Below are 13,499 nucleotides of genomic sequence, written 5' to 3' on the forward strand. Positions count from 1 at the left end.
ATCAACCAAAAAGTAGTAGAAGAATCAGAGGAATAAAAACTATGTAGAAGGGTCAAAGGAAAGGAAAAAAAGTACAAGAAAAGAGAAGACGATGAGAGAGAGAGAGAAATAGAAGAAAATAGAAGAAAAAAACATTGGAAGAGAAGAAAATGCAAAGGAAAGACAAATATTCACCTGTTGTAATAGTCTGTGTGGCAAAGCCACTGATGGTATTTCCGCCATTCACAAAGGAATTTATTGACGCAGTATAAACGGTACCGGGCGTGAGTCCTGTGATTGTTTTTTCAGTTGAAGACGAATCAACTACGATAGGAGAGGATTCCCTTCCGTCAGCTCCCACAGATGCACCAGAGTAACTGATGGTATATCCATCATACAGTCCAGCAGTAGGGGCAGAGTACATCATAGAGAAGCTGCTCGTAGCAGGGTCGCCCAAGGTGAGGTTGAACTCCCCAGGTACCATCGGCTCTGCGAATATTTGGTAAAGATTGAAAAGTCATTTCCGAGGCCCGTTTCATAAAGACTTGCTATAATAACAAATGCACAATTTCTATAACAAGTTCACTATCAGGATTTTAGTAGCTTTTAACTGCTATTGTTAATTTGTGATTGTAATAAGTTTTATGAAACAGGCCCTTGCTCCTACATAACATAGAAGCAAGGAACAAAAGCATAATTTCCTGTGAAAGAGCAAATTTTCATTTTGCAGAGAGACACCAATGCATAAGCATGGTGGTTTTACCAGTGATATATCATAGCATTAGCAGCAGGAACTGTTTTTTTTTAATGAAATTTTGCCTGGAAGCTCAAATTGTGAAAATTTACACGCTCCTTGTACTGTTAAGTGTTGGTAAAAATTGAAATAGGCCGTCAATGTTGGTATTTCAAGGGACACTTTTTATAATGAACACATTTTCATGTATCCGTAGGGACAGTGATTTTCCGTTTAAAAAAAATGCCTTTTCCGTTTCAGAAAATCTTAAATTACGTTTCGGCGTGGCAGAAAACGGAAATTCTGTTTCACCATAGACTTTGTGCACAAGGAAAAGTGACAATTCCGTTTACCCATCCAGTAGCAACAACACAAGTTAACGCTCGTGCTGGTCAAAATTTGGATCTGTCACTGTACCAACAACACAGTAGAATCCGCTCTAATCGGATCTATGCGGGCACAAAAAATATATTGACACATATATCTAACATGAATACATCCTCACATTTCTAGCATTATTTCACTGTTGAATAACATTTTATAGACAAAATATAAATTATGTGCATTATATTTCCCAATCTTTCCTCACAATCGTTATATCAGCATTGAATAACAACTCAAATGACCATCCAGAGAAAATTACGTATTTATTCCCATAAATTTATTTGGAGCTCATTTTGGATCCAACTACACAATCTCAGGCAAGTTACAGCGCTCTCCGTTGTTTGTACGGGCGCTGACAAGCATGCCTGTCGTTTCGGGAGAGTGAGTGTACGGGGCTGCAGACAGGGCTGGTGAATGCGAGTCTGGGTTGCGAATGCTAGTTGACCGAAAATCATTCGGATCAACTCTGCGTGATTCATGTCTTTATTACTGTTTCATTTTAAACTTATATGTTGTCATCTGCAAATATTATTGTTGAAGATATTTTGGGATGAATTCTGCATTGGTCTCCGGCCTTTTTTTGTGTTTTGTGATCATGGAAAATACAAACGAACTTTGCTCAGTCATCTGCTTGTGCAAGGCTCACCCGGCCAATGTCAGTGCATACCGTACTGTCAGTGCATGCATACAGTGCATGCATGCATAGCGCATCGATGCGACGGCGCTGCCGGAACAAAAAAAAAAAACTAAATTTTCCCCGCCTTCAATATTTGATGCATCGATGTTCGATCCAATTAAAGCTGTCGAACACCAGTTTTCAAAATAATCGATATGAATCACGCTTACTAGTAAAGAATGTCAGCTGATCAGTGGTAACAGATTCCTGTTTGATGGTGATCGTGTACTCTTGACCAGGGGTCAGGCCGGTCAGATCTGTTTGATCACCATCCCCAGGGGTTACCGTTAGTATCTGCCCATCTCCAGAGGTGTATTCGATTACATACGTGGGTGACGTTTGCAAGATCAGCACTGAGGTGGTGGTCACTGCACCCAACGACACGACGGCCGGAGCTGAAACAAAAGGACAGGAATACAGGTTTGAAAATCCAGACCATCTTTTTTAGATAGGGCTTTTTCAACTCCTAAGAATACTGGGAGGCTGAAAACCCAGACCATCTGTAAATGGCAATCCAACCCAAATAAAAATTGTTTAAAGAGGAAAAAAAAATCAGACAAGTTGATACACAAATGTTTGAACAATATCAGACAAAACAATAAGAAAATTGTGAATTTTTAAAAGTTGTACATATCAGTAATCGCTATACCCATGGAGACTTCAAATTGGCCGCATTTGCGATGTAATAATAATGTTAGGCAGGGACTACTCTTCCACTTATTCCAATACATAAAATGGTTACAATGTCATTTTTCAAAAGCCTTACTTCGAATTAGATTTTTCTTTCATGAGGACATAAAACAATATGCTACCTTGGTTATATTTAGATTACTGCCCCAGGGGAATAGGTACTAAGGAGAAATCCACAAATCAAAGATAATTAAATACATGGCCAATGCGAAAGTTTTCCTTGCCCCTTGTCATAATTTACTTAACCAGTTGCTAAATTGAAATTTACTGAGTCTTTGGATCTCAATTTTAAAGCAGTCATGACTTTTCTTACTGCTTGTCCAATTTGTTTCAAACTTTCACCATTATGTATTTCTCATTATCCTTTTTTCCAACCCAATATTTTATGACGATTGGATTTCCTTTTTAGGGCAACCCGAAGAGCTTTTAATGAAGGACTTTTCGTATTTTTCATCTGACAAATTCTGTTTCATTCAACAGATCAACACAGTGTATAAAGTACATAAAGCATGACCCTATTAGTATTCTCTTTATTATTCCATTGAACCTTGTTAATCATGATTTGAATTTCACTCAAAAACATATACTTTATTCAGTCATTAATTGCGCTGAGGGAACTCATATTGTTTTTTGCAGGAAATTTGCATGTGTCGTTTTGTAAGCGGGGAAAAGCATACTGAATCATCATGAAAATGATGAATGTATGAATATACATCATATACTTGTGTACAGAACAATTTGATGAAGAAACACCATACTAGATGTTTTAAGTGTCACTGGCTTTCCATAGTTGTGGTTGATTGGATCAATCATAAGTCTTTGCAAGACAGGGCCAAGATCTCTGATATTCAGTATGATAACAATCAGAGCTGGTAGTTTAGTCAGTGCTGACAAACACCCCCCCCCCCCTACAGACATCAATACAGGAGGGTACTTTTTTACCAGGTAAAAATTACATGGTGGGGGGGAGGCTGAAGACAATTTAGCCCCCAAAATGCTCAAAATAGCCCTGGAAACTAAAAAAAGGAGCCCTGGAAATCCCCATTCATCGTAATATTAAAGATTATCTAATGCAGCTGATTTAGGAAGTAAGTTTAAAAAGTACCCCCTGAAAATAGGAAACTCCCAATAAAGTACATCTGTGAGCAGTATAATTACCAAAATTAACAAAAATAAATAAACAATATTTGAAGGGCACAATATGAGGATGTTTCAAAGTACACAGAATGAATGTGTTAATAAAAAAAAATCATGCTAATTATTAAGATATGGGATAATTAGAATTACGTTAAGAAGAACCATGGTATAACTTACCTGTCTCAAACGATGTTGTCTGTTCTCCACTCCGGCTGATGAACCCCTGTTGTACTGATTCGGCAACTACCACAACCGAGTAAGTTGTCTCAGGCTCCAAGTCCATTATATCAACCGACAATGCAGGTACTTGCATTTCGAAGATGACGTCTTCGCCCAAAGCTTTGGGGACAAATGATAGAATGCAATGGTGAGAATTGTACGTCTACTACTATCATATCTTGTTTGTTTGTTTTTTAGTTATCTGATTTTGATGAGATTTTCAGTGTTGTGCTTGTTTGTTTTTATCTATTGATTTAAACCTCTTGATTCTAGGTTGGACTTGATCTTTAAAGAGAAACTGAAAGAGAGACTACTTACATACTGCGACAGCGTATTCATCAGCACCTGCTGAAGCTCCCCAAGATAAGGTAGCACTTCGTGGAAGAAGGTTGGTTATTGATATAGTGCCCGGGATAGAGGGATCTACGAAATAAAAATGAATGAAATATTATTCAACAAGCATGCATACATGTACAAGGGATATGACATAAATGTACATGTTGATCATGGCCTTTAGTCCATTCCACACTAAAGCACAATTATTTTTTCATTAATTTCATTTATTTCCACAAAATTAAACTACATACAAAGCAAAATACAAATACTTTTTAAAATAGTGGTGGACCAAATGAAAACTCATCAGGCTTATTTGTATGGCCCAAAATAACATTCATAAGCGCACATATTACGTAATACATAAAACATAATGCATACATAATCATAAAAGTACATCCATATGGCATAAGACAGGACAAGAAAGAAAGAGGAAATAAACAGAGAGGCTATGAATATTTGTCAAGAGAAAGGGGTTTCACTCAGTATTCTACTAAAGTAAATTGCTTCACCACCTTTTCTATTCAACTGCCATTTTTTTTCTATAGAGTATTTTGCTCACCATAAGTAGGCCTCTACCTGGCGTACTTATGGACCCCCGTCTTACAAAGAGTTACGATTGATCCAATCAACTGTATGGAAATCCATCCATACCGCAACTTTTTTCTATCGGAAATTCGCACAATGTCCTTAGTAAACAATGAGAATCACACTGAATCTTCAAGAGCAATGAATGTGTGACTTTATCTCATATCTAGAAAATATTTTTAACAAATTTGCATTTTAGATGTTGATGTTGCTGGCCGTCCATACTTGTGGTTGATCTGATCAATCGCAACTCTTTGTAAAACAGGGGCCCAGGTTGGCATGCAGTTTACAAAATAAAAACAGATGAAGTCAATCATGCTGCGCACAGACGGATACATACTTTGTGTACATTTGGCTTAGGCTTTATGAAGTCACAATGGTTACTGATTTTGCTTAGAGTTGATGTGATAAAGTAAAATAATTTGAATAATCCAAATACAAGCAATTTGCTTTGCCGAGTAAAATGCTAAGTATACAGTTCTTTGAATTGAAGAGAGGCACAGATCCCCATCTTATAAAGAGTTCCAATGGATTTGAATTACCGTTGTTAGTCTAAGAGATATTGTAGGCATTTTGGATCGATCACAACCATCTTTGAAAAAAAAAGTGCAGCACAATTCATGCTTATAAATAATGACAAGTGGAATGCCTCTGGCCGTCTCACCTGCATCACGCGATTCAACATAGCAGCATTGCTGAATTTGAAAACTACTATAACTCACACAAGATGTTCAGTGATACTTGGTTACTCTTATTTCCACGTTTTATGAACTATACTACTACACAGAGACAGGATGGTAATTCAACAAATACCCCCAATGTGGCCAAAATTCATTGACCTCACATGACCTTTGACCTTGATCATGTGACCTGAAACTTGCACAGGATATTCAGTGTTACTTGATCACTCATATGTCCAAGTTTCAAAAGTCAGATCAATAAACTTGCAAAGTTATGATGGTAATTCAACAGATACCCCCATTATGGCCAAAGTTCATTGACCTTTGATGGGATTTGTAATAGGCCAAATCCACTCGTCAGAATGACCAAGACGCAGTGAAAGAAGAGATGGAAAAGTACAAGGATGAGAGAGAATCTCAACCTGCCTACTCTTGCCTCAAGACGCCAAGTCCTGAAACTTACATCCTACTTCAAAGTGGTCGAGGGGTTGGTTCCTCCCTTTCCCGTTGATAAATTTCTTATTAAAGCAAGAAAGCAAGACCTAAACGTAATATCAAAGCTAAGAAATTTGTAAACTTTGATGCTACTAATGTGGTACAGAAACAAGTAACAAATAACTCAAGTGTTTCTCAATAAGACATTTAACACAGAGCAGTTCAGAAATTCTTTTTTGTGAATACAACGTTGGCCTGGAATCAACTACCTATTTCTTGCTGAAGGAAAATAAGTCATGGCTGGGATTCAAACCCACGTCCAAAAGACGAGTCGTAACCACTAGACAATGATGACACAGGGAGTACGAGAGAATTGTAAAAAGAATGAAATAGAGGGAAAGGGAAAGAGAGAAGAGGGAATGAAGATGCAGTAAGAGGAAGAGGATAACTCACTTGTATGCAAAAGAGAATTATAGAGAGAGAATGAAACTAAGGGAAAGAGTGGAGTTGGTGGAATGGGGGACACTCACAGTGAGAGGAACAGAATATCTCACTTCGTGGAAGAGGTTTGCGGTACACCATTTGTAAAGTCCTGGAGGGACTGAAATAAGAAAAGCGGATAGATTTGGAGGTGAATTTGAAATGCGAGAAAGTGGAGGTTTGAAAGTAGAGTATTCTTTTCGAAATGAGTGTAGTCCTTAAAATGACTGTAAACAAGAAGGAGTGTAATGCCGAGTAGTAGGTTGGCTTGAGTAGGTGAGAGAAGGCTGGCTTGAGTCAGCGAAGAGAGTAGTAGCAGGAGCAGGAGAGTAGACTCGACATATCGGGCAGGTTGACTGTCCATCATGAAGACAAAAAGAATACCCTGCTTTCAAACTTTCTCGCCTTTCCAATTCACCTCCAAATCTATCCACTTTTCTTATCTCAGTCCCCAAGGAATTTACACATAGGCCCATATTCTGAAGTCAGGTTTAACTTAGACCATTGTCTAACTCTGTGCTAAAATTATGGGAAGCAAAAAGTGTCCAAATTTTTTGGTCAAAATCTTTATTAAGTTGTATGTTTTTGATGTTTACTGTGCTCTTTCCTGATTCATCGATGGTGCAGACAATAATTTATTTACATTTCCTACACAATTATGAATGATTTTAGAGCCAAATGAGGTAAAATATAATATCTCTACTGTTAGTGATTTATGTAATAATTGGCTATCCATACTTAAACCACAACTTTAAACCCGAGTTTAAGTTAATCCTGACTTCAGAAAAATGGGCCATAGTGTACAGTAAACCTCTTCCGCGATTGCTCACGTCACCATGCAAACTTCCAAACATCATCTGAATAACTTACTTGTTTTGAATTCGCCTTCTAGAGGATTCACGGGTGGTATGGAATCTATCGCTAACGTGACGGTGTAGACGGTGCCTTCGGAAAGACCGGTGAACTCTGCGAACAGCCGCTCCCCACTCACAAAAGTGAACGGTGGGTTTCCCGCATCCGGGGAAATGGAGATGGTGTAGCTGGAAGCACCAACCCGGGGGCTCCAGGTCACGGCAAAGGATGTCGCTGTTATCTCCTTCAATAAGATCATATCAGGATCTCCGACAGCTGGGAACAAAATCATTGTTTTTAAAAGCATGTAACAATCAATACAAGACTATTACACATGTACAGTGGATGCTCGAAAGTTAGTGAACCGCATACAAAATGCACTCTTTCATGCTGAGTGTTGAATATAGACCACAACCATACAATGTTGGGCAAGCCCAGAGAAACAAACTTTATTGAATGTAATATCATATCACCTGACTTCATAATTGATTATCTATAACATGGCAGAGCTTGAACACTTTTAAATATGTTCATTTATTGGTCGGGTTCACTAACTTTTTAGCACCACTATATGTAAGAAATGACAGCACTTCTTAAGAGCTTGTTTGTCCACCAATCTGTTGCAAAAAAACTCTTCCTACTTGTGAAATGGAAAATACCTCCATACAATTGTATCTGTGCGATGTATGAATTTGAATGTTTTAATTTCATTGTTGATTACATTGACATGTGAAAATGTGTAAAATTACTGTACATGTACATGTCAATAGAAAACTAAATGTAAATGTACAGTACATGTGAGCATAAATGTGTGTGAAAGTGAATATAATATATATATATATATATATATATGTATAAATACATGTATGTGACCATGAATGTTAATGCCAATGTGGAAGTGAATATAAATGTGCGTGTGTGAATGTATATGTTAAAGTCAATGTGAAAGTCGATGAGAATGTCAACCATAAAGTAAAAGTGAATATGAAGGTAAGTGTGAAAATGAATTGGAGCATCAAAGTAAAGTGAATGTAGAATGAATGTAAATACCAAGTGAAAATGAATGTCAATATGAACTGAATGTCAAGTGAATGTGAAAGTGAATGTCAATGTCAACAAAAATTTAAATGTGAAAGAAAAGGTCAATGTCAATGTCTATATAAATGAAAATGTACATATAGAAGGAAATGTCTAGCTCACTGTCAATGTCAAAGTGCAAATGTCAAGGTCAATGACAATATGAATGTAATGTAAATGTAAAAGTGAATGTCAATGTGAGAATGTTAAAGAAGTTAAATGAAAATCAGAATGCACAAGTGAGTGTCAATGTGTGAATGTCAAATATGTGAATGTGGATTTGAATATCAAATTCAATGTCAAGGTTAAATGAATGTCAACATCAATATAAAAGTGGATTTGAATGTCAATGTGAAATTGAATCTGAATTCAAATGTAAAAGTGAATTCAAATGCCAATGTAAACCTGAATATGAATGTAAATGTAAGTCAATTTGAATGCCAATGTGAAATTCAATATGAAAGTAAATGTAAAAGTGAATTTATCTAGGCCGGGGGAGGCACTCGGAGGCCCCCCCCCTCAACAAATTGTGCGATATTTTCGCCATGCAAAATTTTTTGACTCCGCCGCTCGCTGACTTTTTACTTTCAAGTCTTGCGCAACTTTTGAGACCAATTTTGCATCACCCGGGTATGTGGTTCCGAAATTACGCAACATTATGTAAGTGCATGTCAGACCGAAAATTGCTCAAAAACGTGATTTCGTGTACAAAGTCAATGCAAATTGTGTTTTCAACCAAACTTCATAAATGTATGATTATTTTTAGTTTGGCTTGTCTAAATGTATTCATTTTATGCTTTTTATGATCACAGAAGAGTCCCAAACAAATTTCATTGAAAAAAACGATGAAAAACAAAAGGTCAAAAAACAAAGAAATACATAAGAAATTGCAAAAAACAATATAATACATAAGAAAACGATTTGATATCACAATTTTTTTCATGTACACTTGCTAAAGACACCACAAAGAGTTTCTATACCAAAAATTAGTACATTTGGAACTTTATTTAGGGAGTTAGAGGAAAAAGTATGATTTCGCATACTAATTACGCATAAATTAGCATAATCACTTAATTACAATTCGTATGAAATAAATTACTATACAATCTTGTAGATTATGTCCAAGGCAACCCGCATGCCAATTTTCGGCGCGATCGTGCGGTCAACGGCTGAGATCTTAGGGGGGGGCCTGGGAGGCCCCCCCCCTCGGCCCAAAATACCCCGGCCTAGATAGGATGCCAATGTGAAACTGAATATGAATGTAAATGTAAAAGTGAATTTGAATGTCAATGTCAAACTGAATATCAATGCAAATGAAAAAGTGATTTTGAATGTTAATGTGAAAGTGAATGTCAAGTTAATGTGAATGTGATTATGAATGTGAAATTCAATGTAAAAATCAATGACAAATTCAATGTTAATGTCAACACATATGGTAGGAACTACCCCTTATCGACCACCTAATGTTCTCAGCATCGTATCTGCAAAATATATATCAGTTTTACCCAGTTCAGATTCCCATGTTTCCATTGGCGACTCTGATTCAATTCGCATAAATATCGGCGAACAACAAATGCGATGATTTTACATTTGCTCATTTGCACCCTTCTTTTGAAACTGACCACCCGCGATATACTAAGTTCACGGCCAATTCCTGTCGTGGTGGCGAAATATTTTGACTCTTCCAAATCAGTTCTATGATGTCAACATGTTACGAGATCATCTTACTACTTCCACTGCAAAGTCCGGCACATGATTCGACGATTGACGACGGATATTTGTTTTAAAGCCATTTCCTATCGGATTTCTTGGTATGAACAACTGTTATTCAGCGGGGTTCGGGTCTAGTCAAATCAATTTTGATAAATTTTACTAAATTTTTACCCTTTTCCCCTTCTTTTTCTCTTGTAAAATTGATTCTTACCATTCCTATGGACACTGCGCCTACTCTCCCGTGCATATCGTTTGTAATACACAATAATTTTAATGCGCGCAAGGTGGTCGGTTTCAGGGGTGGTCAATATGTGGTGGTCTCATTACACTTCCACTGCAAAAGGAAGTGAAGGCAGACACAATGAGCAATTTACCGAGAAAAAATAAAACAGGATACTGCCACTCACCTGTCATGAACATCTCAACTGCTTGAGCGCTCCGTCCATCTCCGGCTGCAGTGACAATGCCCACATCATACTGTATCCCAGGATCAAGTCCTTCAATTTGAAACGTGTTACCTACAACTTCTGAGAGCATGTTCGTTGACCCATACGGAGGGTCGTAGCTGACGAGGTAATAATCAGCCCGACCTGCCGCAGAATTCCAGGTTAGACTAATACTGGTGTCCATGATCACACCTACGATATTGGTCACCATCTCCGGAGCTGCGAGTAAATCAACATGACAATGGGTGATTTCAAGTGCAGCATTTCTGTTGGAAGTATAATTTGGAGTGCGTTTCCTGTAGCTCCTAAACCTATTCTGATTTTACACAAATAATCCAGATCACATTATCGAGAGCTCAACATCTAGAGAGTAACTTTTCAGGACCATCTTCACTTTATGATCTGCGTTATACCCTAGGAAAATGCCAACATCAAAAGGTCAACACTGAACTTGAAATCACCCAATTAGCCCCGGGCGATGTTTCAATATTATCAATATTATGTGACATCAAAAAAGAAAATACTGAATAGTCAATAATGGTTATAAAGATTATGTTGATGTATCACAAATCAAGATGTACATGTATGACCTTTCAGAGAAAATTTACTGAGAAGGGAGATCTTTATCAATTACTCACAATCCAATGAAAGAAACGAATGTATGAATTGGGCAGACATTTACTCTCTGCAGGTTTTCACTTGAAAATCAGCCAATATTCAGGGAGTCTCCCTGGCAATCAGGGAGACTCGGCAAGCCTTTATTCATTCTTACTTGTTTGGAACACTTCACTTGCTACCACATCTTCTCCTCCATTGGCATTTGAAATGAACAGCGTGACCCTATACACCTCACCGGGCGATAGGGACCCAATCGTAGCCACTGTTGCATCTGGAAAGAGATCCTGAGCCAAAGTGCTGTTGGAACCACCAAAAATGCCAAACACGTCCAGACGACTGACTTCTCCAACAGTCTGAGTCCAACCAACAGTCAACGATGTTGTTCCTTGCTCTTGAATGGTCAAAGCAACTATATGAATGATAGAACAACCATATATCATATATATATGTATAGTATATATATATATATATATATATATATATATATATATATATATATATGGCGGCTTGGCGGCATGGCAGCTTGTCATTGTTCAAAACTCACCTTCACCCGACAAAGGAATATATAATTGGTATAGTGTCAAAAATCTGTCTATCTGACGGTCAATCGGATCGGGCTCGCCCTAGCTACTAACCGTCTCTGTGGTCTAGTGGTTAAGGCACCGGCGTTCAAAGCTGGGGGCCCGGGTTCGATTCCCGGCAGAGACACTTTTTCGGCATCACCAATTTTTCCAAAGGGTAGATAGCTCTGGGGAACCTTGATTTAAGCTACGCCTACCATTGTTCTCTTCATCCATTTCTTACAATATATATATATATATACTGTATATATACACACATAGGTAACTGATGATTTACTTGCACCAGACACTCTTGAGAAGAAATTAATGAACATAGTGTCAAAGGATTCAAATAGAACAATGGCGCAAGATACCCATTTAAATGCTTCTATAAAGACTTTTTTGGAAGCGATGTCTGTAAAGACAAAATACATGTATGTGTATAAAACAGACGTTATTCAACATTTTGTTCTACCTGGTTTTGAATATATGTGTGTGTGTGTGTGTGAAAGGGAAGATGGGTGTGTGTTGTGTGTGTATGATAAAAATAAGATGGAATAACATTAGAAAAGGGAAAATGTGGAAGTGATATCTTCAGCCCATCTCACTGTACATTCATGAAAGCATCAATATAACTGTTTTCACAAATATTGTTTAACTGTAGTATTTGTAATCAGATTTTTTTAATGAAATTTTCATCATTTTGAGTAGCAAATTTCACTCTTTTTATCATTACATGACTATTCTTAATCTGGAGTACACCTTTAAGGGTGAAGACTAGCATACTGTATATATGCAAATAAGAGTAAAAAACCAAACACTAAACTAGGATTAAGCCGATAGATACTTACCAATGCTTATGTCTTGTGATTCAATGGTGGAGTACGTCCGGTCACCAAACTCTCCACTGTACGACTGCACTTCAAAACTGTACAAAACTCCCACTTCCAAATCAATAATTTCGACGGACGTGTCTTCCGTCGCCACAAGTTGCTCTAATGGGTTGCCCTGAGCGTCATTGTACGAGATCCTGTACCCAAAGCTATTTTCACGTATTTGTGTAGGCTGTTCATACTCTATGGTCACGCTTAGTCCAGTGATGCCAACCTGAAGGTTCGTTACAGGGTACGGAGCTTAAAAAATGAAAGGGAATGAATAACAATATATATACATATTTATAACGGCTCAAAGTGCTTTACAGCATATTGTTACCCCAGTCATTGGATTCCTTTCAATTCTGCATGGAAAGTGCACAATTTTCGCTCCCTGGAGAGCATTCCTTGCATTCATCGCAGCCTCATAAAGGCTTGGCAAATTCAAACATACACATACAATAAATTTTGCATCCTACTGGGTCAGAATACTAATCATAATAACACTAAAATGAAATGATACTATAAATATTCATATTTTAAGATAACAATAATATTAATGATAGTAGCTGGATTTATATAGCACTTTTTGCCTGAGGATACAAAGCGCTGCTATCATTACCCTGGTTTTAGCTCGAACTACCTGTTTTTCAATGGTGCTCAGTGCATTCAAGGATGTGAGAACTAGCCCCCCAAAACTTGAAAAACATTATAATATACATCTCACAGATTAAAGCAATAAGTTGTGAGAACTACCCCGCCAAAACATGAAAAACATTAAAATGTACATTTAACAGATTTAAGCAATACATGTAATTTGCGAGAACTAGCCCCCAAAACATGAAAAAAACATTAAAATGTACATTTCACAGATTTAAGCAATAAGTTGTGAGAACTAGCCCCCCAAAACATGAAAAATATTAAAAAGAACATTTTTTTTTGCTTTTTGTAATTATTCATAATGAAAAGCTGCTTGCAGGATTCCTGCAGAAAAGATGAAGCCATGACTTTTGACAAGGTGCCCAAG

At 37.4% G+C, this 13,499-nt stretch overlaps 1 protein-coding gene across 1 annotated transcript in view; it reads right to left on the reverse strand.

Annotated features, from left to right (window-relative positions):
- Positions 1-13,499, reverse strand: part of LOC121406300 (fibronectin-like) — a 53,857-nt gene that overhangs the window by 21,209 nt on the left and 19,149 nt on the right. The window contains exons 4-11 of the mRNA XM_041597313.1: positions 12,452-12,733; positions 11,195-11,449; positions 10,384-10,641; positions 7,205-7,462; positions 4,137-4,241; positions 3,777-3,938; positions 1,943-2,167; positions 175-468 (exon numbers count right to left, since the gene is read on the reverse strand). Coding sequence (XP_041453247.1) covers positions 175-468; positions 1,943-2,167; positions 3,777-3,938; positions 4,137-4,241; positions 7,205-7,462; positions 10,384-10,641; positions 11,195-11,449; positions 12,452-12,733 — 1,839 coding nt within the window. The remainder of the gene's footprint in view (positions 1-174; positions 469-1,942; positions 2,168-3,776; positions 3,939-4,136; positions 4,242-7,204; positions 7,463-10,383; positions 10,642-11,194; positions 11,450-12,451; positions 12,734-13,499) is intronic.

The sequence above is a fragment of the Lytechinus variegatus genome, chromosome 19 (assembly GCF_018143015.1).
Source record: "Lytechinus variegatus isolate NC3 chromosome 19, Lvar_3.0, whole genome shotgun sequence".
NCBI lineage: Eukaryota > Metazoa > Echinodermata > Echinoidea > Temnopleuroida > Toxopneustidae > Lytechinus > Lytechinus variegatus.